The sequence below is a fragment of the Poecilia formosa genome, unplaced genomic scaffold (assembly GCF_000485575.1).
Source record: "Poecilia formosa unplaced genomic scaffold, Poecilia_formosa-5.1.2 Scaffold168, whole genome shotgun sequence".
Lineage (NCBI taxonomy): Eukaryota > Metazoa > Chordata > Actinopteri > Cyprinodontiformes > Poeciliidae > Poecilia > Poecilia formosa.
Window position 1 is genome coordinate 1,050,787 of NW_006800107.1, and position 26,197 is coordinate 1,076,983.

The 26,197-nt window shown below is 39.7% G+C and overlaps 1 protein-coding gene across 2 annotated transcripts in view; it reads left to right on the forward strand.

The window, feature by feature from the left end:
- The window catches only part of adgrg6 (adhesion G protein-coupled receptor G6), a 141,038-nt gene that overhangs the window by 95,993 nt on the left and 18,848 nt on the right, over positions 1 to 26,197 (forward strand). Inside the window, exons 4-19 of one of the 2 annotated variants that reach the window (XM_016677880.1) lie at positions 807 to 1,154; positions 1,489 to 1,628; positions 2,275 to 2,554; positions 3,305 to 3,484; positions 6,102 to 6,149; positions 11,815 to 11,862; positions 13,508 to 13,579; positions 13,782 to 13,889; positions 14,956 to 15,033; positions 17,807 to 20,860; positions 23,191 to 23,270; positions 23,739 to 23,785; positions 24,321 to 24,347; positions 24,422 to 24,555; positions 24,947 to 25,058; positions 26,115 to 26,185. In XM_016677880.1, the coding sequence (XP_016533366.1) occupies positions 807 to 1,154; positions 1,489 to 1,628; positions 2,275 to 2,554; positions 3,305 to 3,484; positions 6,102 to 6,149; positions 11,815 to 11,862; positions 13,508 to 13,579; positions 13,782 to 13,889; positions 14,956 to 15,033; positions 17,807 to 20,860; positions 23,191 to 23,270; positions 23,739 to 23,785; positions 24,321 to 24,347; positions 24,422 to 24,555; positions 24,947 to 25,058; positions 26,115 to 26,185 (4,827 nt within the window). Of the gene's footprint in view, positions 1 to 806; positions 1,155 to 1,488; positions 1,629 to 2,274; positions 2,555 to 3,304; positions 3,485 to 6,101; positions 6,150 to 11,814; positions 11,863 to 13,507; positions 13,580 to 13,781; positions 13,890 to 14,955; positions 15,034 to 17,806; positions 20,861 to 23,190; positions 23,271 to 23,738; positions 23,786 to 24,320; positions 24,348 to 24,413; positions 24,556 to 24,946; positions 25,059 to 26,114; positions 26,186 to 26,197 lie in introns of both variants that reach the window. The other variant, XM_016677881.1, reaches the window with a different exon arrangement.

A 26,197-nucleotide genomic window follows, 5' to 3' on the forward strand; every position in this document is an offset into this window, starting at 1 on the left:
TATTACATTTTTGTAACATTATCAGTTCATTTCCGTTAATATTTCTCATCCAAAAAAGGTTTTAGGAGAAAAAAGATATTTTCTAGCAAACTATATTAATTAAATGTTATTTCTGTAAATTGAATAATAAACACTGATACTGGTACATGTGAATTGAACATTACGACTTCATTGTGAAAATCCCCCGTCTCTTTCCTGTCCGGATGGAGTCTGTCCTCCTGCTCGTCACTCATTGATCAGATTGTCAGGAAACTGAACCAACGTGAGAACAAGTCCTGCATTTTGATGCTTATGTTGCTCCATAGCTCAGAAAGTTGACCTGATGGAGGAAAACCAATGTGATTTTTGGATTCAGCTCATCAAAATTACCCTAAAACAGTTGAAAAACCACAGACATTTTTTGGCTGTTGATCTGTGTAATCAATCTTCTATCGATTGATTATATAACTTCTCTTTGGCTGCTGAACTTTTTTTAACAGAACAACATCTCCCAGTGTGGGCGCGTTTTCTCCTGATTGTAGGAAAAAACTTCTAAACAATCTTTCTTCAGTTTCTTGCTCAACTCTTGAGAAAATACTTCGTTTGTTGCATGGATCTATGAAGTCCTTCTTGGAAACTTTTCTTCATTCACTCCCTTTGCTGCTGATCCAGCCTGATAACTTTACCTAACTGAAGTCGGTGTTTGCCTCGTCTCTCGTTGTTGTTCTGGTCTCCTTTCCGTCCCGTCTTCCTTTGTCCTGTCCTATTGTTATCAGTCATGTAACTGGAGGTTTGACTCACTGGCTTTATCCCACCATCTGCTCCAGTTCTGGGCTGCAGCTCCATAAACTGTAACGTGGTGCTGACTGAGGCCCAGGGCGACTTCACGTCACCCTGCTACCCCCAGAAATACCCCAACTCTCACACCTGTAAGTGGACCATGCAAGCGCCGACCGGCTTCATCATCCAACTCTCCTTCTTGGACTTTGAATTGGAAGAGGCACAGGACTGCATGTATGACCGGGTCGTGGTGAACACCGGTAGCACTGAGTCAAAGTTTTGTGGTCTGACGGCCCGAGGTTTGACACTAAACTCAACAAGGAACGTGATGGAGGTTTCTTTCATCTCTGACTTCAGCATACAGAAGAAGGGCTTCACGGTTAGCTTCCAACACGGTAGGTTCTAGCTATGACTTGCAAACTAATCCAGGTGGAAAAGCCCCTCATGCATCAGACAGGAGCTGTAGGATTGGTTGATATGTTGATTTCTTTAAGATGCCTCATTGGAGGTTTGTTTTCAGCCACTATCATAAGAGTTGACTGGCAGATAACCACATAAAAATGTTCATCAACTGATATGGCCAGATTATGATGTACTTTGTTGAGGTTGATGTGTTAAGTCTTTAGTTGTTTATTGATCCCATTTTTATGCATGTTTGAATAAGTTTAAAACAATCAGCATTTTACTGTCTTTGCTTTCTGTCTCTGCTTCTTCCATCTCTCCCTCCAGTCGCCGTGGCTTTGAGGAACCAAAAGGTGAAAATCCCAAATGGTAACGGACAAATCGCAGAGGTCATCAACTCCGTTTCCATACCGGCGCTCAATGAATTGACCATATGCTTTGAGGTGGAAAGAACAGGCTCCAGACAGGTGCTGGTTTAAAAGTTTTTTCCTGCATTTTCACCATTTTGATGTTTTAAGTGTGTGGGGATACGTCAACATCAAACCTCCATCCCTGTGTCTCCTGCTCTGCTGTAGCCAGATGTCATAAAGAGAGCACCATGCCTCTGCAGACAGACTCCTGCTTGGACGACAACTTTATGATTTCCATCCAGTCGTTTTTAGCATCTCTACATGTTTTGCAAAGAATTGCACAAATGTATATAATTCCTCTTTTACCAAGATGAAACTAATTTTTGTCGTGTCTACATCAATGAAAGACAATTCTGACACTTCAGATGAAGTAAGGCAGAGCCTTTACTCAATCATTTCCTGCCATATGGGTAGATGAAGTCAGTGACATTTAGGGCAGATGTGGCTCAGGAGACATGAGGTACATCTTGTATCCAGTGGTTTGTCTATTCAAAATTCCCATTTGCTGTGGTTATAACAACCAAGGCTTCCAGTAATATTACAGAATCCCTAAGCTGGTTCTTTCTTGGGAATCATTATTCATCAACAGCTGATTAAATGGGCAAGACATCATGAAAGGAGACCTTTGTCAAGTTGTGCTTTTAAACTGTCTTATTCCTGTGTTGCTTTCAACTTACTCCCAGTTCTTCTGGTTCCTGAACAGAAAGAATGGCTCTTCACCTACTACGACATCAACAACAACGTGGCGTTAAGCTTTGGCTACAATCAGACGGGCATGGAAATGGTTATTGACGGAGTGGTCTGCCCAGTAGAGTCGATCATCTCTGTGGCTGAGTTCACCTCTTCCATGAAGTTCTTCTGTGTCCTCTGGATGTCCTCCAACAGTCGTGTGGCTGTTTACTTCAATAGGCGCTACTATGGGAAGAGCTGCTCGCCATCTAGTGGCCACTCTGTGCCAGCTGGAGGAGTCTTCAAATTAGGAGGTAAGGGGCCTTTACTTGTTAATCTAACAGTCTCTATGCAGTAATTAGCATGGTGGACTTCTTGGTCAAAATGACAGAGTCTGTAGTAACACTTGATAAATCTGATGAAAAAGTTAATAAAATCAAAATCCTTGTAAAAGATTCCAGATGATTCAATTAGAAAAGACTGATAAACTGGCTCCATGCATTGTTTGAATTCCCCACATGAAGATAGGTTAGGTAATTACACACAAACTTTGCGTCAATGAACCATTTTTGTGGTAATTTGTTGGCTCATTGCTTTGCTAAGATCCAAAAATGGCCCATTTTCAGCTATGTCCTGTTAATGATGTCACTAGATCCTTAGGAAGAGAAACCAGCCACATGACAGATTCTCCAATGTAAGCATGAGGTGCTTTAATGTCTATTCATCCTTTGGTTCACTCCTTGAATGTTGCTAAGGAAAAGCTTAATCTTGGTTTAATTTCCACAATGGACGAGTTTCTAATATAAAACCCGATGTCCATGTTTGTGATGGTAGGGCAGACAAAGATTTCCTGCCACAGCTCTTAAACAAGCAGTTTTAATGTTGTTTTGAAGATATTTTATTTATTAGGGTGAACACATACCCGGTCCATGTTCTCCTTCTCATTTTGGAGACTTTCTGACAGTTCTTGGTGTAAAAACCATCCAGGCTGATGATCATTTAAAAACGTAGAAAGTTGTAAAGCAAACATGATGTTCACTTTGAACTGTGTGCATTCGGTCCAGGCTTAGGGGTGCAGAGTTTCAAAGGGAACATGTACAACCTGCGCCTGTGGAACCGAGCCATGACGGTACAGGAGCTGAGCAGCTTGACCTGCGACATGGTGGGGAACGTCATCGACTGGGACAACAGCCAGTGGACCATCTCGTCCTCTCTTGCTCAGACTGACAACACACTTAGCTGCAGTGAGTAAACTTTATAATCTTCATCTGGTTTTGGATGGTGGGCATGACAACGCTAAAGATGAATGTCAAGAGCTGTGTGTTAGGTTTGAAGTAAATCACATTCATTTTTAAATATAAATATCAACAATAGCTGGTAGGGATTGCTCAGTATAACTACAACTAAACTGTTAAAGTGGACTTGTGCAATAAAAGACTTGATTTGAACCTGATCAAACTGGGCCCTAAAAGGATTGTGTGTTAACTTGTACTTTGGAGAAATGACTTGCAAACATCTCTGGTGATGGGGAGCCCACCACATGGAGAGCTGCTCTGTAAAAACTATGTTGTATTGAAAACAATATTGACCTTTGAGTGGCAGAACCTTCTAATGGCTCCATATTTTTGTGCATCTGCTGTATTTTTATGCAGAACATAGATGCCCAAGTTTGGTCCTCCAGAGCTACTTTTGCACTATGTTTGGATTCCTTGACCAAAAATAAACGGCTGAAGGGGTCAAATGTCAATTCCTTCAGGCAAAGTCCAACTTCCTCTGAGCCATGGAGCTGCACAAATTATCAGGCCTTGTAAACAAAATCATATAGTCTATCAACATATTTTCAGTTTCTTCTATTTGATGATTTTCTTAACACAGAGCAATTTTACATGAGAAACTGGAGCACAGTATTTAAGACTCCCCAATGCAGTGAGAGGAGCAGTGGACCTTTACATGCAGAATGTCTTATAGAATAACAAGCAAGAGAAAATGGACTGTGAGCCAAACAGGAGACAACATGGAAGTAATGGTTCAACCTTGAGGCAGGATCCAAAGCGATGTGGTATCAGGTCAATCACCAGGTCCAAATGCAGAACATTGGATTGTATCAAACAGGAACTCAAAGTGTTAAACTATTCAGGCTGTTGGATATTCTGCCAAATCCTGCTACATTCTGCCTTCAGATGGTGAGTTAATGGTTTCCAGTAAGCTGGCTGGCTGAGGACCAGACTTCACTTTGAGTCTGGGTTTGTTTGGCTCAGTTGGAGAAGTTCTCCCACAGTTCCCAACATGAACCATGGAGCGGTTCAAGGGGGACACGGTGTGCTGATTTATTCACTCTTTCACTGTATTCTGTACCCACAGTAGCAGTAAAATGTATTATGCACACAGACACATCCAGAGAAGCACTTGTACAAGCCAAGGTGTGGGTTTATAGAGAACTGTGAATGAGTGTGGAGCCTCAGTGGGCTTTTTCTCCAGCCAGCTGTGTATGCAGGAAAGAACGGGGCTCCGTGTTTATGGAGCAGTTCTGGACGTCTCCATCGTGAGATTCTACATTGTCCTGCACACCCTTTAACTTTCATTTAAATACAGGAAAACACCAGAATATACCAGCAAACTTGAAGGTAATTTTCTCCTAACTTCCACATGTTTGTAATTTCACAAGGTGCTGACAGAGCTTCATTCCTGGGGTTCCCAAATCACCCTCTGCTTGTTTTGGTTTTCCTTGTGCCCTCCACCCAGCTAGCTTGTTTGAGCTGTTAAAGCTCTGCTAGCATCTGATTTAACTCTTCATGTTTGACCTGTCCATGCTGTTAGTTAATGGGGAGCACAGGTTGTTGTCCAGGCAAGTTTTTATGTTTTCTACTTGCGGACACGCATCTGATCTTGACTCTAGACGTCGTATCAGGTCTTAAAATTTGCCACAATCAGTTGTTCTGATTGATTGTTTCCTTCTTTCCTTCCCTCCCTCCTTCCTTGTTTGCTTCCTTTTTTCATTTTCTAGTTTTCCTTCCTTCCCTGTTCGCTTCTCTCCTTTCTTGCTAGTTTCCTTTCTTCCTTCCTTTCTCTCCTACTTTGCTCATTTCTAACTTTCTTCTGTACATTTTTTTTCTTGCCTCATTGCCTGTTGAGGTAATTGCCTATTTTATTTTTTTTTTTACCTTTGTCTTTGTTTCCCTTATTTCTTCCCATTTTTTATTTCTTATTTCTCTGCTTTCTTCATTATTTTCTTTCTTTCTTACATCTTTAATTCCATATCAGAAAATTGTCATTTTCTGTCTTTGGGTCTGGACATTTGTAAAAGAAACAAAGTAAAAGCATTTGCTTCTTAAAGAAATAAATTACAGCAACTGAGTGAAATGTTTTCCATGGTTTGTCCCTAAAACGACTGCAGCAGAACCGGGTCCTTCAGTTCTGCTGCCTAAGCAAAGTTCTGGTCCTTCAGGTTGAAATGAAATGATCTTTGCACCAGTTATTAAGGACTTAATGAGGCTTTGGATGCAGGATTAACTGATGACACCAACCACTACCAACACATCCAACCCTGTGGTTTTGCACCATCAACTAACTGGTGAAATGGACGATAATTTGATCCCAGTTGTCTTGTTTAGATCACAGTTCTGGTGGTTTTTCAGCTATTTCCAGCATAGATCTAAAAAAAACTTGATTACTGTAAAAAAAAAAAAAAGTAGCTGCTATAAATTTCTAGAAAAACAAATAAAAATAGATATTCTGTGAAGTTCTGCTTTGGTTTTAGAATGAAAATAAATATTAGTACTCTTTAAATGAGGTTCATTATTAAATTTATTATGCTGTTGATTGTTTTACCTGGTGCCCACTAACCTTTTCTTCTTTTCACAGTCTGCTACCCTCATTGCATTCATTTAACTGCTGCTGCGCCCACTAGTGGTGAGTGCTGCTAACACGCTTCTAATATGCAAAGCTTGTGCTAACAGAGCTTTAATGCATGGAGAAGAATGGAGGAACCAGTGATTTTGGTCCTGTATATGTCAGTCTGAAAATGTTTGTTACCAGCGATAGCACAAAACTCATTCACTAACATCATGCGCTGAGATTAAACCTTTCGCTTTTAGCTGTGGGAGTCTCAGATTATGGAAATTAATAAAACTCTTCTTGGAGCTGCTGGGGGGAAACGACGTTAAGATGCAGGAAAATAGTTTTACTTTAACACATCCAGGTCAAACTGAGAGCAGTTCCAGAACCATATGAACATGAAGCCGGGTCCGGATCACTGAGAGGCGAACAAACGGACAAAATTAGTATCAGAGTTTAATTTAACAGATCATCACAAGTTGCTACATAACGGGAAGGTGGAAGGATAAATAAAATTAAATGTTTTTCACATATTGTTTCAAATCTGAAAAGTGTGGCATGTGTTACTATTCATTCCCTGGTCCATTGCTTTGGAGAGTCTGCATGTCTCTCTGTATTAAACGAACAGACTGAATTTACCACCTTCGTAAAAAAAATAAAGACATGGAGAAAATGTTTAAATATCTTATTAGTGAAATAAACTTCCAGTAAAATTCTTAATTTTTTAAAATCAATATTAAGGATTTATTTGCTTAAAACAAAATCCAATATTTTGCTGAATAGTTTACTTGTGAGTTAGATTTGTCTTATTTCAAGTATAAGATATTTGACCAAAGCACTTGGTAAGATTTTGTGTTTTTGCAGTGTAGAGATGGAAAATGTAGAGAAACACAAACCTGCTTCCTCAGAAACACAGACAGTTTTGTTCCCCTGAAAAAATGTAAAACATTCTGTTCTTCGTTTCTGGTCTTTACTCATGATGGACTTAAAAAGTCTTAAATTTGAGTTGATGAAAGCCTGATGAAAGTTTTCTGACAGATCTGGTTAATGTGTAATAATTCATAATTTAACATTTCACTTTGGACCACCAGGTTGCTTAGGACAGATTATCATCTTAAATCAGATTTTTCCGTTTACTCGGGTTGTGGACAGTCAGTCAGAGGCCTCTGCATCTTCAGAGGACTTTCTGCCTTTTTGATACAGACTCTCCTTTAGCCTGGCTCAGCAGAAAAGCCTCCTCTGAACAGCTTCAGATGATTTGACGAGCACCTGTCAGGCTGCGTTTGCTGCAGCTCCCTGTTTACAGTGTCAGTCAGAGCGTCAGGCTGACGCACAGCCTCGGTACATCCACCCTGCGGTTGTCACGGCAGCACCAGGAGGCTGTCAGTCAGCCGCTCTGCTGCTGTCAGGCCCTTCAAGACGGTTCCTGATCTCCATATCTGATGGAAATCTGAAGGTCATCTCTGAGCAGAGGTGGAGCTGTGCTCATTGGATATTTATGAGGTAGCCACAGAAGGAGCAACTAGTTCACTGTTTGATTTTTTACAAAGATACAATCAGCTTTAGTTCACATCAGCAGTGAGAACTCTCTGCTTTCTTTCCATCGACGTTCGACTGACTTGAATCATTTAAATCCCGAGTTTTACTGGAACACAATTCAGATGAAAACCTCCACTAGTATAGAGAACTATAATGAGAGGATGAGCAGAAATCCTAATTAATAAGACAATCTTAGAGTAACTGGCATGGAGAGCCATTTTATTCAAAAAGTAATAATTGTTGATGAATATTTAATAAATGTCCACATGAAATAAAAGCAAAATAGATATAATGGGAAGCTTATTTTTTCAACGTCATTTATTTCAAGATTTACTGATTATTTCTGGATTATATAATCTTTTACTTATTAATATCATAATTGTTTAATTTATGACAATTTTATTTTGTAAAACTAATTTATTTTTGTAAATAAAGGTGGTAGGAGAGTCATAATTCACAGTGAAACACGTGGCCTGAAAATGTAGCCACTGGGACAAAATTATAGGAGTTTTGTGCAAACATTTGCTAAAAAATGTTAGCACTGCTAACCCTAAAGCACTAATCACAAACATTAGTTCCCCTAATGCTAAACCAGCTTGGTATTTAGCAGAAGCTAATTCTAAAGCACTAACAGCGCTAACTTTAACCATGTCAATAATGCAATAAGTGCTACAGATTTGTCATTACTTACCTACCTGAACAATTTCACTTCAAGACATGAGGAGAGGAAATGGAGCTTCGTCTTCAAAATAAAAGCATGAATATAAACATCTAACTTCTTGAAGAATTCTTAACAGTCGATAAAACTTCAACACAACTAAAAGTTTACAAAACATCCAGGTGAATTAGCACTTTAGAACGTAAGCAGATAAATTAGTTAGGGAAGCTAAGGGCACTTAATGTTTTCAAAGTTAGCTAAAGCGTGAAATGAGAAAATTAACTATTAGTTTTATAAAGCAAGTCTAAGCTACACTGAGGATCTAGATGGAATAATGTGAACATGAAAAAGGAAAGAAAAGCCTCTAAAAAGAGTTTAGCATTTTAATGTTATTTAACGAATGTGAATATTTGTTCATATCCTGACGGACCTGAACTAAAGCAGATAACAGCTGTTACTGCTGTTAAAACGTTTAGAAAATAAAATAAATTGATAATTAGAACATTGACAAAAAAAATACTGTTACTTTATCTTTGTATATATGATCAAAATCCCCAAAATGATTGCAGTTTCATCCTGCTTGCATTCTGTCCCCTTTTTTAAGCCTCTGCTATTGTTCCTCTGATATTTCTCGGCTGTTGTAAATCATCTCCTGCATAGACCCCGGAGCTCTGAGCTGTGAAACGGCTCCCTGGACAAGGAGAGTTTGTGAAAATCAAAGTCAGATCCTCTGTTTTCATCTGGAGTCCCTGTAAATGGATTGTTTGGTCATCTCAGACAGGATCAGAGCGGAGAGTTACGGTCCGCTTTGAAGCTGGTGGTGTTGGTCAGGTAATCTCCCAGCGTCAGACTTTATAACTCTGTCATTTTCAGTTTGGCTGTGATGGAGGTTTTATAGCTGCTGCTGCTGGCCGGCCTCCTGTTTTTCTCCAACTCTGAGCTCTGAGGTCATCAACTGTATTAAATAAAAGCAGCTGTGACTCTTTGCTGATGTTGTTGTTACACTAACAAACCTCAAACCCGCCATACCTCAGTATTAACACAAAACAAGGATAAATGCTGGTGATCAGTGACAAGTTTTATCAATTATTGTTATTAATTACCGCTGCATAACTAACATTTCGAGTGATTCCTCTGAGTTTAACACAAAATGCCACTTTTTCATGACCGCTGCAGTCTCATGGTTGAGGAATCTTGGCTTTTTTGGCCTTCAGTTCAGGTCTGTGGAGCTTATTAAAAATGGCCGGGTCCAATCAGAACCAATTTTCATGGCTTGTGTTGAACGCGGGGTCCTGTAAAGATGCATTTCCTCCCTGCCTGCACTTCTACACAGGTTTTTATGGTTGTTTCAACTTCATGGTGCATTTAAATCTAATTGTACTCCCAATTATCTATATTGAAATACAGCAGCCCCCAGTACACCAGGGTTTATGGACCACAAACATCTGCAAATGCTTGATACTCCCTCTGAAAACATTTAAAACTGCTTTTCTTAGTAGTTCAGACACTTAATACACTTTAATATGCCTTAATACTCACTGTGTAAACCAACGCCATTAATGTTAATATCAACATTCTCCCTTATCTCCTCCTTTGGGGGTTACAGCCAATCAGCACCAAGGAAAATAAAAGGTACTATAAGATGCTGCTTTCCAAACACCAGCCAATAGCATCAAGTTGCTTTGGCAAGTCAGCCAAAGGAATCTGCAAAGATGTAAATGTTCTGCAAATCATTTTCAACAGAAAACTACATGAATATGTGAGGATCTGCTGCAACTTTAAAATAAATTTAGATTTGGTATCATCACCAAAATTGCAGGACTATAACATCCAAATAGTTTCACTAAAGTTCATGAAATGCCCCAGTCATGTCTATATGGGCACTTGAAGTGCAGAAATGCAACAATATTTAAATTTGACCATAAAATGTCAAAACAGTTTTAATTTGAACGCCTGTAGGAAGCAGTGTGACTCTGTAGGCATTTATTACGGTCATTAAAATCCTTATCGTTCATCTTATTTTGTTCCAGGTGTGTTTTAGGTTTATATATGTTTAGTCTGCTTTAATCAAACTTTAGTTCTAATTCAAGTTCTACGGAACTCTAGTTGCAGATCTAGACTAGAACTAGAGCTGCCTAGAACTTGAATTCTAGGCAGCCAAGCTGTGGGTGTGAATATGTAACCAAACTTTGAGGACCAAAACAGCAAACTCTGGTCTGCCTATAAATCTAGGTGTCGGTTCGGTTTGAAGTGAACTCTGAATGCAGATGTGAACGCCAAGTGGACCGGAGAAAGCAGGAAGCAGACTATAGCGCAGGGCATTCTGGGTAAATAGAAACGTGTGAGTCTAGCACTAGCAGGAGAAATGGATTGTGATATTTTACCAAAGACAAAAGAGAAATCCTACAGCCTCTAAAATCTGATACTACTCCATTTGTGTTTACATGTGTGTCTTCTTCAGAGGTTTTCATGTCGTTTGCTTCAGTGGTTGTTGGTGCAGCGCCCCCACAGGAGAGAAGGTGAACAGGTTTTTGATTTAGCCTGGTTGGTTTGACTCAGAGCAGTGGTAAAGCGAAACGAACCACAATGGAAATGTAATGCGATCATCATGTGTAAACAGCCTTAGTGTCTCCTCTGATTTGTTTTGACCAGAATCAGGAACTAAAGAGTAACTGAATAAGAACCTTTAATAGATTTTCACTTTTTTTTTCTTACATTAGAAACTGTAGAGCTGCTTATTGGATGGGATTTCATTTGTTGAAATGTGCCTCAGCTTTACAGTTTATATAAACCTGATTTATATAAGGCTGGTATAATTGGTTGTGGGTTGGATCATTTTATGTACAACTGTAATTCCAAGAAAACAGGTCTTGTCTCTTTTTTTTATTAAAAAATCAGCAGGCAGGATAGTTTTGTGCTCATAACAACTTGCTTTGACAACCATCCAATGACGAAACTGTCTACCTCTGAAAAAGTCTCAACTCTGTGCGGCTGCCTGTCCTCCTACTGAGGTTTCTGTGGATGTAGCGCCCGATGTGTGGGCTGCAGCTGCATTAAAATTCAGAAAGCTAAGGAACAAGAGGAGCCCAGAGTTTGGTCTCCATGCTGCTCCTGTGAGAAAAGAAAAAAGTTTGAGTTTGTTCTTTGCCACAAACTTTAAAAGTGGTGTAGAGTTTCATAGTATTTGCTCAGATATTCCCTGATCTGCCCTCCTGCATGTTCAGATAACCTTGATGTCACCACAATAAGCTCTAGGAGGGACTGATGCTTGATAAAATCAGTACTGATATTTGATCATAGTTTTTCTAACATACTGGGTCAATAACTGAAACTGGGCTGATATGAACAACCAACGTTTATTTCTATTTGCTTGTCATCTGTATTTTGCGTTAGCTTAGCGATGTCTGTGCTTCAGTGGAGGTGCACAGTTAAAGGCGGACAGGGCTTTGTAAACTTTTACATCAACTTTATTTATCCATTCTTTAAGTTCAGCTCAGGTGTGGAACAATCACCAACTTATTCTGAACCGTTTGTCCCCTTCAGGTTCCAACCCGGCTACAGGCTGCGACTCGGGCGGACTGGGCTGCTCAGGTAGGAAAACTAAACACACCTCCAATGCCTGTGCTGGAATTAAGAACCTTAAATCTTTATATAACATGTTTTCTAATTTTATTTTACATGGGAAATATATTTTATGCTATTTATTCCTTCATTTGTTTAATCAAAAGGGTTTAATTAAAATGTTTGCTAGATTCTGACTTAAAGGGAAACTTTTTCCTCACATGTTTCACATGAACCAACTTGTCCAAAAGAAGTAAAAATAAATAAATGGCTTAATAAATTAGTTAATGTGGCAAATATTTAATAAATATCATGGTCAACAGTATTCATTTGACATTTTTATGGCTCACATGTGAAAATGTTATCATCTAATAACGTTAAACACTGTGTATGTCACATGTAAAAGTTTTCCAAGAGTTTTAATTGTTTCACATGTGCAACACGTGTTTTCATTGTAATTTCAGGTTACTAAAAAGACACATTTTTTTCTTAATATTCAAGGAGTTTTAAAGTTTTTATGAGTTCACTGTTCAGATTCAACTGTAGCTGTGTTTATATTTGGGAATTATACAGGAAGTGGATCTCTTGACATTTTTCCAAGAACATCCTGTATTTTTGAGATGGTCTTTGGTACCATGTTCATCTGCAAAGAGAATCTGAGGGATTCAAACCCTCAACCCAAGCAGCTTGAAAATTGTTGAACTTTCCACTGCCTGAGAAAAATCCCTCAGCCTGAAATCTGTGAAACATAAACCTCAGATGAACCTTTTTGTCAGGAATGTGATCATCCAGGAAGATGCTGACTGGATTCTGGACGAACCTTTCTAACCTCAACTTTCATGTTGAGCTTCTGCTTTTCCCAAATCACAAACTTTTTCTGGCCTCTGAGCTTAACTGCATTCATGCTCCTCTGAGTGGGAGGAAATGCAGTTCAGCCCAAAATATTCAGACCCCTGCTGATACTGAAGTTTGTTTCTTATTGGAAAAGGATCACAAGTCTGTCAAAAAATATTAAAATCTACGTAAAAGTGTTGGGAATTTTCTAAATTCCCAACACTTAATACCAGGAGGAATTAAGAGGTTTGAGCTGAACTGTACTTTCACTTCCAATATTTGCTTTACAAAAACAAGCATTTTGCAGGAACCAATGAGCTTCTGGCGTGATGTTAGTATTTGACTGTGGCAGAAAAAACGTTTGTAAGTTTGACGGCTGGATGGATTTGTTGTTTTGGGTGATGCAGACATCAGCAGGGGTTTATATCTGTTTGTTCTATAATTTAAGTTTTCTGCTGCTGTTTTCACTGCAGTCGCTTGTTATTTTTGCCTCTTCATCATTTTGTACCTTTGCAGTTCTGGTTGTTGCATTTTTGACGTTTTCAGTTGGGAAACGGCGCCACCTTCAGTGCCTCCAAGCACCAAAATAAAACCCCCAGGATGACGCTGCTGACTGCTCCTCTTTTCTTTCTGCTGTCTTCTTATGGTTTCTAAAGTTTCATAAAAACAAAAGAGCAGTAATGGTATTTAAAGAAACTTTTTGTAAGTTTCAGGAGGATTTGGCTTCTGAGGACGGTAACGACTTGCTCCGTTTTTGGGACGTTGTTTATCTCCTTTTGCATCATATTTATCATCCACTGCATCTTTCTCTGTTTTATCCAAACATCTGTACTTCCACCAGCTGCTTCCTCTCCCACCAACTCATCCACTGACTCCACTAACACCAGCCATGCTATTAACGCCATCTCCCACGGTAAGCAAACCTCATCCTCCCTCATTCTGCCTTCCCAGTCATCCATTCCTGTCCTTTCATTCTTGGTTGTCAGGTTTTTTATATCCTTGATGTTTTAGACCCAGTTGCTCTCCTTCAGTTGGTTTGGAGAAACGGTCCCTTTCTAACCCTGTAGTGAGAACAGTGAGGATGTGTTAACACCAGCATCATTTGTCATCTCCAGCCTCCCCTCCTCCCATCCCCTCCACCTCCACCCCTAGCATGCCTCTAACCTCAGCCTTCAGCACCAGCTTTAGCAGCAGCAGCACTTCCAGCTCCTCCTCTTCCTCTGGTAAGCCTTCATCTGCTTTGCTGCCTCGTTGTTTGCCAGGACAGTCTTTGCTTATTGGATGTTTTGTATCAGGACATGATTATTACTTCTCATTTATGGAGTCGTTTGTAAAGCTGCACAGTTAAAAATGACTCTGCCTTTATTAACAGAAAAATTGTTCAGTCATTGTTCACCATGTTGTTCATTCAGTTTTAAATGTAACATGTTTCATTTATAAACTAAACATTTAATTAGCAAGAAAAATATTTGGTTTACCAACTAAATATTTAACTTGCTAAATATTTAGCTTCAAACGAGTTAGCTTGCTAGCTTCAGATCACCATACTCATATATTTAGTTGAAGATAAATATTTAGCTAAATATACTAACCTGCTGTGAAATACTCAACTTCAAACTGAATATTTAGCTTAATGTTCTTCTTCATGTATGTAGATGACTAGACATATATTTTATATTTAGCTTACTGGCTAAATATTCAACCTCAAACTAACTGAACATTTATTTAACCAACTCACATTTAAGTGTTTTGCTTGCTAATTAAATATTTTTGAAACTTTATTCAAAACTGTTATATAAATAAATTAACAACGTGGTGAAAAAATTAGTAAAACCTGAACCCACATTTTTTTCTTTGCAGGCTAAATAACCCAAATTATTAGTTTATTTCTGGACTTCGTAACTTTACACCCCATACCAAGTATCTATAGAAACTAAATCAAAATGTAGATAACATGGCTCTGAGCGTTGCCACATCTGAATTCACGTTTTTTGAAATAGTGACATTTCATGAGAAAACATCAGAGATGTAGAGAAAGACCTGGAGGAAACCAAAACACATACAAGTTTCTTTTCACTTAATGTATGTTTTATTTCAAAATGTCCTTTCTAAACATCAGATCATTTTATGTCCTGGTACAAAACCTAAAAGAACTAATTGGTTTCTGGTGTGAAACTCCATCAGAGTTCAGAAAGGCTCCTGCTGCTTTGACCCAACAGGCTGTTGCTTTAACCCAGTCTGGTTCTGTGATTTCTGTCACTGACATGCCGCCATATTGTTGCTAATCAGCTTCTGCCTCCATCAACACTACCACTACTTCGCCTCCATCCACCACTGCTCCCATTGCTTCAACCAGCAGCACACATGGTAAGGCAGATAGCCTCATCAGCAGCATCCATCAGTAAAACACACTGACTGACTGCAACATGAAAACAGAACCATTAAAACCTGACTAACATGAACAAGTAGATTGTTTTCTTACAGTTTACAGCAGCTGTGGGGTGAAGGAGACTAACCTGCTGTGATGGTTTTACTTCCCTGTAGCTGAACAGACAACCAGCATCACTGCAGCCGTTTCATCTGCTAGCACTAACCATGCAGACACTAACAGCACAGTGCTTGGTAAGAGCAACATTAACGCCAAACTGTCTGCAGAAATTATGCACAATAACATGAACAGTTTTTTGGATTTAAAATTTTCCAAGCCAACCTGAACCTATGAGAGAATCTATTTGATTGTTTTCTATTTTCACAACCTGATCGGAAATCACTAAAATATAAACTTTCTGACTGCAGAGAGTAGGCCAGAACTTTATTTTAATTTTATTAGTTTCTTTAAAACAGGGACAATGTGCAAAAAACATGAATAAAATATGCTTTTCACCAGATTTAGCTTAGCAAGCAGTTGAGTCAATAAAACAGTCAAATACCATAAAACATACATTAAGTCTCTACATTCCCTACATACGATCACAAGGTCATAAAATTTCATTATAAATGGTGCTAAATGCCAGACTTCTGCTCTGTAATCATTAATGTCACGATTACTCTGCTGGTCATTTCCTGACTTTACAAGAAAAGTCTTTCAGGTTAGTGGAAAGTTTTAGACTTTCTGGGAGTTTGTTCCATTTTGTAATGCCTTTGAGGGAAAAGTCTGTCTGTGGAAATGCTGAGCTGCATTTGGGTTTTCTGCAGTCGTCACAGTTGGTAGACCTGAAACCCGTCTCACATTTACCAAAAACATCAGCAGCTGGTTTAACACAACAGAAAACTAACACTTTATCTACCAGATAAAGATCATGCTAACAGTAAAACATGGTGGTAGTAGCATGGTGATCTGGGGATAAATTGCTGCTTGTAACTAATCGAATCATGAATTTTGATCGTTAGGTTGTGAAATTAAACTTATATTTTGCATTATTACAATGATTCAAAATGCATCTCAGTAGTTTAAAAAGTGGCCTAATCAAAGTCCTGAGACAGAATTCCTCAAATGTCATCCAAAATCCTTGCACAGTGATGCACCAAACTCTTTTCCTGCTCCCACACCTTTTGATGATAGCTGTGATCATCGACTGTAGAACAAAAATGACTTTTTCACACATGACCAGGTTGGTCCAGATAGAAAATTACTTCATTTCAATAAATGCATTTTGTGTTTACTCTGTCTAACATAAAGATTAGTCTGACCTGAACCATGAAAGTGTGACAAAAGAAACAGAATCAGTAGAGAGCTATAAACGGTTGGTGTTTTCCACCAAGGCGGTTCTGGTACCAGAACAGGGCTGGTGTTGCTTCTAAAGAAGTTTCCACATCCTGTAAAGACACTTTTCAGTCTCTACTCTCACTAAAAACATCTGTGCTAATAAATACTAGAGTTTAGTGATGCGGGGAGATTTTGACTCAAATCAGGACCAAGTTGTTCTTGGGACCTGGAAATATTTCAGACCTGTGTGACTTGCAGGACAATGGCTCTGTCCCCCCTCTGCTTTGAAATGCATCATTATTCTGTTTATTGAACAGGAAATGATTTTTATTCTGGAGGAAGTTACACAAACCTGAGCACCAACTCTGGTTTGGTGGAAAAGTAACATCTAATGAAGCTAAACAGGGCAGATTGGACAGACTTGCATGGATTAGTGTCCAGTTTGCTTTGGAAACAATAACATTTATGCATGTGTTATTTTTACTTCTTAATACTTTAGCAAAACTTGTTTGATTCCACCAACAACGTGGATGACTTAATTACACCTAAAATGACATCAAACTTGATTTTTACTTATTTTGATTCAAGATTTAATCATTCAAACCAACAAATACACATTTAGCGTTAGGTAATGAAATATTTTCTTTAAATATGAGTTCCTGTTTTCCTGTTAAAATACCTACATTTTCCCTGCTCAGCAGATTCTTATAGAGATGGATGGATGGGTGAAGCAGCTACTTTCAGTTGTTTTCATCAACACACAAGATAAAATATCAATGTTTTATAAACTTATTTTTGATCATTTTATCAAGATTCATTAGAGAAACACATCAAATCAATACTTTGTTTCCATAGTAACTGAAACCTGAGAGCCTTAAAGCATCTTTCAAATTCCTCCAGATTGCATAGGAACCTTGTGTTTGTCAGACATGTTGCCCAGTTTCTGTAAATTTAGTGACTTAATTTTCAATCACATATTTAATAATTTCATCTTCCTGCTCTTCTTTATCTTTTAACCACCCTCTTTTCTCTAGTTTCTTCCTTCGTTTCTTCACCTGAACCTTATCCAGGGACGACTCTCCAGCTGCCGTTTCTAACCACCAACCATCCGTCGACTAACAAAGCCGATGTTTCTTCTCTGGGTAACAAACCAGCTGCATGTCCTGTTAGCATCTAAACTCCTCAGGTTCTGAATTTCTATCCAGTCTTCACACCTTCTGTGTTCTTTATTGCTCTAAGATTTAATAAACTTTAAATCATGCATGGGATTCGTGGATCAATCGGCTGAATTTCTGGTGTCAGATGGTCTTGGTTTATGTCATTGGTTTTAATGTACTTTGCAGGCATTTCTTTTGCTTGGAAATGCATTTATTTATTTAATCTAACCTGCTTTTTCACTGCAATGCTTCCTCCTTTGATGCTGCAACCCAACAGTGGAGAGGACTTCTGCAACATACCCCAATTCTCCAAGGCCCAAACATAAAACTCTAGTTAGTGGATTAACTCCTGGAAGAAACTTTGGACTTTTTCAATCGATCAGAAGAACCCGGCGTGCGTTATCGTCCAACCCCCGTTCTCTAACGTCCAGTCAGTTCAGTCCTACAGGTCAAGACTCCAGGCCTCCTAAGTCACAGCATCAGCCCAGAGTTATTGCTTCAGCCACAGGTCCAGCCTCCCCAGTGGATCCATCACGCCCACGACCCCCCGCTGCCTTCCGGGGTTCAGCTTTCTATCACAGCCCCAAACACTCCCTGGGGTTCATCTCAACCCCCCTGAGGAAAAGGCCGAGTGGAGGAAGGCGACCAGCTGCCACCCGAGCAACCCCCAGCAGGGTGGAGGTTCGTGTGACAAAACCTTCCCCTCTAAAACCCGGACTGAAGTCGACAGCCAGCCCTTCCTCTAGGAACACGTCTCCCATGTTGGGAAATCAGCTAAACAGTTTGATTTCCACAGCAAAGTCTTCATCTTCCACCCATAATACCACAACAGTCAAGACCCCCACAACCAGTCGAGACTCTGAAACTCTTCTTGTACCCATACCATCACGGGGCTCGTCTCCACGGCAACATAAAGGTGAGGTGTCATCATCGTCAGGGCTGAGTAACAGAAAGAGCAAACCTGTAGCGCCCCCTTGGTTCCCTCTGAGCGTCAGCGGTGGGGATTTCCTAACGAGGAACTGGACGGATCCTCTGGAGTACTCTTCAGGGTCTGACATGTTCATGTATGATTTGGGTGACATGTATGAGTACGATGCTGTTTCCTCCCAGGAAGCACTTCCTGCCAGCTCTGTAACAAGAGTCAGTGACACTCTGAAGGAAGGCGATGCTAAAGAAATCTCTCCAAATAACACGAGTCTGATTGAACCAGAGTTTGATGAACCGTCGGTGTCTTTAACCGAAACTGCAGCCTCACCCTCTGCTGGTGTTTCTCTGGAGGTTCCCCTGAAACAACTTGTTGCTGTTTCTGTCTCACAGCAGAAACCCAACAGAACTCCTGATTCCTCTCTTTCTGTGGAACAAACTGGGTATCTGCAAATAACTTCATCTGCCAAAATTCATCCCTCCCCTGTTTTTCTCTCTCTCTTCCCCGCCTCTCTTCATCCTCCATCTTCCCCACCGTCCCTTTTGGGTCCCACTGAGCCACCCTCTGTCTCCTCCAGCAGCTTCCCTCCTCTTCTCCAGCTTCATGCCTCTCCTTGGGTGTCAGGAACCTCCCATCCTTCTGGTGTACCGCTTCCGTCTCCAACCTCAACCCTCCAGATGGGATTTGACCCCAGAAATCCATCTGTGTTATCACATCCTCTCCTTTCTGATTCCGTCTCTGAATCCCAGATCCCCTCTGGTGTTGGTGCACTCTTCCCTGAGTCCTCCATGTCTTCTGAGGAAAGACTATCCAGTGTAACAGTAACTGACTCTAAATCAGACCCATTAAGTGTCTCAGATGGAACTCCACTGAACAAATTCTTAAGAGGGAATAATCCAGTTTCCAGTTCACCTTCGGAGAATTTGTCTGAGGTTTTGAGGCCAATCACTCCGTCACTGCATCCGTTCTTACTCCAGCCTGATCTGAGAGATTTAAAGGATGTAAATCTGTTTCCAGATCAGTCTCATCTGGGTCGCCTATCCACCCCAGCTCGGCTTCCTGCTTCCTTGTCCTCTTCGCCTTCAGATATTTTCCCTTCTGTCTTAAGCGACAGCCTGAGGACGTCGTCTGAGACGTCTCCTCCTTCTGTAGGGAACTCAAAACAAATCATAGGGAATCCTGCTGTTTTTCTGGCCCAAACATCAGCAGCTCCCTCTCAGGTGGATCACGATGACCCATTTATTCAGTCTTCTTTACCCTCGCCTGCCGTTCCACTGACAACACATCGCAGAACCGCCGGAGCACAGCTGGGAATCCCGGCTCCTCTGCCAAATAACTCACACCGGATTCCAAACTTAGCACACACACATCAGCCTCTTTCTCCCTCTGTTCCTCACATTCCTTCCCCTGCATCCTTCCCCTCTCCCCCCACTCTTGCCTCCAGCAGGGCGACATTAGCAACCGTCAGCGTGACAGAAGCAGAAATTGGCTTTCTGTCACCCACTCGACCCGCAGCGGCGTTCCTGAACAAACACTTCCAGACCCCACACCGAGCCGACATGCAGCCTTTTGAGCTCTTTTTCTCCCTCTCTGGGAAACAATCTTCCACACTCTCTGGAGATGAATGGGAAGCCATTCCCTCGCAGCCTTCGCTTCCTGCCAGAGACGCTGTCAGTGATGAAGTTGACTCTCATCCTGCAAACGGCTCCCTGAAAGCAGACGCCTCCAGAATTGATTCCATATTTGATCTTGCAGATGTCGCTCCGAAGATGCTTCCTGCTGAAGAGCGAGTCTCTGAAGTCGGAGTGAGTTCTACGGCTGAGAGCAGGAGAGACGGGATGCAGGAAGCTGCAACAGGTTGTTTGATTGCTGCTTCTAAACACACAAACAATCCAAGCATGATGGATGCATCTCAGCAAATCACTTCTGCTGTTACCCCAACACCCCTGCCATCTTCCGACCCCAATCCAGCAGCTTCCAGGTCCCCCACCAGCTCTTCCATCCATGCCCCAAATCAAGACATCATGTCTGGGCTAAAAGAGCTTTCCGCTATCGCAGACACAAAAAACATCTCCATCATGAATAAAGACATCATTCTGATGCTCAAAGACGCCCCTCTGGAGCCAGCCGAAGTGACAAACTCCACACGGCCCAAAAATGCTTCTGAAGATTCAAATGTTTTAGAAGAACCAGCTGTTGCAAAGCTAAACCCGGCTTCAGATCCGAACCTGTGGAACCACGGAGTTTTCCTAAAACCATCTGCAGCTACAACTACTTCCTCCTCCTCAGCTGCTCCACTCAGAGACCCGAGTCCGACCACGCTGCGTCCCGCTCTGAGCGCTGGTTCCTGCCACTGCAAACTGACCTTTGACTTTCCGTGTCTGTGCAGAGAGTCATCAGGGAACAGTATGTTCAAACCGTAGCTGTAGACCGTCGGAGAAAACAATCACGTGTAGAAACCTCCTTCTGATTGTCTTAAGTCTTAAAATCTGGGAGTTTTCGCTCAGTGTGATACAAGGGATACGTTAGATTTCTTTTTAAGGTGGTTGGGCTTTTCTGTAGAACAACGAACCTTTAATCATATAAATCAGTTCAATCTTCTTGATCATACAGAGTGTTGTTTGTAAAGTTACACAGTCAAAAATCAAAATCATGAAAAAAAAATGGGCGTCAATTTTACAGCCATATTTTCAACATCATTAATTCATTTACAAATGTCACAGTTTCAAACTAAATATTTAATTAGCAGACTCAGTATTCAGTTCAGTAAATAATTAACGTGCTGATTATTTAGTTTATTTAGCTATTCATTTAGTTTAAATACTTTGCTGGCTCTAACATTTAGCAACATATTTAGTTTTTAGACTAAATATTTTTACTAGCCCAGAGTTAACTAAATATTTAACTAACTCCAATATTTAGCTAAATATTTAGTTTTTAGACTAAATATTTTCAAACTGAATATTTAGTCTACAAATATTTAGTTTATAAACTAGATATTTTGTGTGCTTGGAGTATTTAATTTTGAGTTAAACAGTTTCTTTGTAACAAAATATTTACCTCAAAGATAAATAATCAGTTTGTAGCCGAGTTTGTTTTTTTATTTATATTGAAACTGACGTTTATAAATGGTGAAATTATGACTGAAAAATTAACAACTTGTTTTTGTCTTATAGCTAAATAATCTGAATTCCTGCTGTTCATCTTTGACTGTGTAACAAACGGCACCGTTTGGAGTTTTGCTGATTGGTTTGGTGTGATTCTGGGTCCATTCTGAGGCCTGAGCTGTCCAATCAGGCTGCTGTTTTGGTAGTTCTAGTTTAAATGCAGGTATCGGACGTTTTTTTGATTTTCTGACACTTTTCCTCAACAGTTTCAGTCCTCGACTTTTAGCGAAGTCCATCCTGCTCTCTGGGGGAGACCTTCCTGCTCAGCTGCTCGGATTCTGAGTCCTTATCAGAAATCTACTTGAGATGTTTGAACAAGCAAAAAAAAAACCCTGTGCAGTTTGCAGGCTCTCCGACCAGAAACAATGTCTTCTGTTAGGGCCTCAAACTAACAACTGTAGATGTAAGAGAGACACCTAGTGGCTGCTGTGAAGCATAGCAGGAGATGGAGCGACGCACTAAACCCGCTGGGGCTCAACGCCATGAGAAAACGATAAATACTGTTAATAAGATGAAATATCTCTGAATATTTATTTCAGTTCATCAAATCAGGAATACTCCTGATAAAAATATGCAAAAATATTTAGAGTAAAGCTAAAGTAACTGTTGCTAAAATACCTTTTATTGAGGGACATTGTCTTTTTGGATTCATATTTAGATTTTTTTTTATGTATTCATCTTGACTTGTGTTCCAAAGAAAAGTGGCAAAAAATTATTCAGTTTCTAAACGTGCAAACCTGTCAGAAGAATATTAATAAAGAACTCATTTTAGGTATTTATTTTGAATAAAAATGTTAGATTGGGGAATGATTTTCCTTCTACTCCTCAGTTAAACTCAATTGAGTTACTGTCAAACTCCATCTACTGCTGGTAATTCAGTCTGTCTGCAAAACATCATCTTAATCTGCTGAACTTCCCGATTCCCTCTAGCGACAAAACTGCACAAATTAGCTGATTAGATTATTTTCCATCTCATCAACCAGTAGATTATCGCCTAAATTTGCAGGTTTTATCTGTCCATACCCAGAAATCTGGGCTCAGCTGCAGCAGCTCAGTCAAATCCCACTGGTGTTACCAGAGAGATGAAAATAAGGGCAGTGATAAACCTCAGATTTTGGTTAAAAATCTTTAGCTTTCCGCAGATGGTTAGATAACCGTTCAGGCAATCAGAAGGTTATTTGCATCACAGTGATGTGAGTTTATTCACCCAAAATGAACTAATCTCCCTCCATTCACGTGTTGCTGAATACATTCTCTATTTTACGCTCAGTTTGAATGCAAACGATCAAGACTGGGGGAAATTGGGCTGAAAGGTTGAAAACCTGTAAAAGATTTAGGAATCTAGCAGCATCACTGATGAAAACGTTGCAGTTGAGAGAGAAGAAACCTGTTGTTTTGTTGGCTGTTATCTGCTGAGCAGCACTTTCCTGCTCAGCAGTTCACTGGAGGTTAACGTGCCTCTGCTGGCTCTGAGTGCTTGATTCATCTCCTGCTGTGAGGCGCAGAAACAGGAAGAATGAAACTTGAATGAAAAGCTCTGACTGGGACGTTTTCCTGGTTTTTTTGCAGACGGTTTGTTCTACCGGGTTTCCTTCACGGTGGAGTCTGAGCTCAGCCAGCAGGAGGTGCAGCGAGCCACAGCGCTTTGGGTAAGATGGGAGAAAAGTTCCCACAGTTTCCCCTGGAAACAGCAGAAAGAGCTGATCTGAAGCTTCATCAGTACGGGACAGGATTAGGGCCAAACGTTAAAAAAATATGACTTCCTCTCAAAGTTATGATTCTTATTCTCTGAATTCTGACATTATTCTTAATATTCTGACTTTTATCTCAAAATTTTCACTTTAAGCAAAATTCACACTCTTTTCTCAGAATTCAAACTTTAATCACAATTTTTAACATTTCTCAGAATTCAATTTATTTTTTTTTTGCTTACATTTTCAGCTTTTCTTTTAATTCTGACTTTAATTTCAGGATTCTGTCTTTTTTCTCAGAATTGTGACTTTTGACCTCAGAAGTTTGAAGTCAGATTTTTTTATTTTTTCCTCTTCTGAACATCAGTTCTCATCTGTTTGTAATCTCTGGCTGCTGCTGAGTGATCAATGTGTTTCTTCTTGCAGATTAATCAAACTTTTCAGAACTGGACCCATTCTTTGGATTACATCAGGTGATTCTGCAAACTTTTTAAAATCTGCAAATATTTTTTTGGTGCAGTTTTGTATTTTATTCTGTTAAAAAGATCATATATGAGGCCTTCAGGATGTTTTAAAACATTTTATTCACAGGTGTACTATCATCTCCATGGTAACATCCTGTGTCCTTAAATAAAACTGTTTACTTCACCAGCTTGAAGTAAACTATTAAGTATCCCAACTAAAGGGATAATAAAAAGGAAAATGTTTCTATTTTTCTGTTTCTAATTGCGCCAGGATTCTCTGTCTGTTGCTACTGCTGCCATCTAGTGGACGTTCACTAAAACTACAGTTGAACGTCAAAAGAATGAATAATTATAGAACGATCTTTAAAAAAATCTAAAAACAAATAAAAAAATGTTGGAAAGAGAAATATTGTAAAACAATGTAGATTCAAACACTGTTTATTACTAAAAGACTAAATGTTTTTATTTGTACTTTATTACATTTTATCATGTCTCCTTGAAGTAATTTGTTTCTGCTGTTTCTTTATTTGTATCTGTTTTCCAGAGTTCAGCAGAACGCAGCCTTGAACAGGTGAGTGTTTTTAAGCTTCAGAGCTGAGCTTCAGGTGATGACCAGCTTAAATCTGAGCTGCTGTTTGGTCTCAGTTTCACCTGCCAGGTGCTGCTGATGATCACCAACGAGAGCCTGGGTGAAGCCGACGTGTTGGACCAGCTGAACAACAACCCGGCCGGCACCAGCCTGCTGGGCCAGGCTGCCAACATCAACGTTCGCCAGATCGGTCAGGAACGAGTTCAGCTGCAGAGATCTGTCCAACTGGAAACTCTGAGTTTAGATATTTGTAGATATTTGTATATTTGTTTGTGTTCATCTAATTATAATCTATCATGTAGATTATTTAAATTGAAACCTTGGTTAATAAATACCAAATTCTGGTCATTTATTTGAGTTTTAAATCTCATATGTTTAATAAGGCAAACAGTTCAAAATACATTCAGGGATTTTCTTACATTCTTTATAGATTATAATAATGATTAATGATGTTACCATTTAAAGCCTTATTTTATTACATTACTACATAGTTGGGTGTTACAGTCCTCTTCTCTTTGTTCTGTTTGTCATGAACGGTCTGTATCTGTAACATGTTGGTCTGTTTGCCTCCTTCCTCACAGAGAACTGCCCAGAGGACAACAACCTCCACTACCTGTGGCCTGAGACCAAACCCAGAGTCACTCACTTCCTGCCCTGCTTCCCCAACAAGGACCAGAGCGCCTCCAGAACCTGGTAACAAAAAAATACTGCAGTTAGGCCAAGGTCAAACTGTTTTTGATTTTTATCACAGCATGTGGTATTTTGAGGGTATTTCCTTTGCTCAACCTTCGACTGATCAGATTTTTTAAAATTTCACCTCCTTCTGCTTGTTGTAATCTAAAATTAGCCGATATTTGGAAATGTTGAACAGTCCCACAGCATAATACCACCACCCCCATGTTTCACATTCTATTAGGAAGCTTCATCAGCGCGTTTTTTTTTTCCCCCCTTCTGATGTTTTTCTTTATATAAAGAGTAAAAAACTTTTGTCTTGACACAAAAGCCCAGAAACATAAAGAATAAAATAAACGGATGTCAGATGTTCAGTTTTATCACTGCTGTGTTTTTCCTTCTGGAAGTTTTTAATCACTTTTGGAGCGATGTCCAGTTCTTGGTATCGTTTCTGTGCTGCCATGTTTCCTCCATTTGTCACTGATTAGCTTCTGTTGGTCACAGTTTATCTAATCGCCCTGAAACTTCACAAGAAAGCATGAAACCTCGTAAATCTTAAGGAACCCTAATCTCATTAATTGGAAATCATTTTATCTTCTCTGAAGTTTAAACTGAAGTTTAAATGGTGTTTAAGCAGAACCGGGTCGCTGGAGAACATTTAAATCTGATTAGCTTCACTTTGACACGTTTCATTAATCACTGCTGGCTGAACAAAGACGCTCAGCTCTGATTATCAGTAGATTCACTTAAAAAGCCATGAGCCGATATAGATAGACTCTTAGTGATTAAACTCCTGGTGACGACAAACTCTGTTCATTATTGTTTCTAATGCAGAGATAATATGCAGCTAATAGTGTTTGTATGTAATTAATGCAAACAAACATAACCGCTTGATCTAATTTCTGTTTCTGCTTATAATTGTTTTCTGTTATTGGTTCACTTTAAAGAACATGTGTTATAGCAGATTATATAATAAATATATATTAACTAGATGTTTGTTTTGTTCGTCTGCTGAATGATTATGACAGAGTCGGACATATTTTGACACATTTAACCTGTTTTTGTCTCTTTTCCCAGTTTGATAAACCCAGAAACCTTCCAGTCTGTCTGGTCGACTGCAAACCTCACCAACTGCTCAGTCACTGCAGGTACAAACCAGC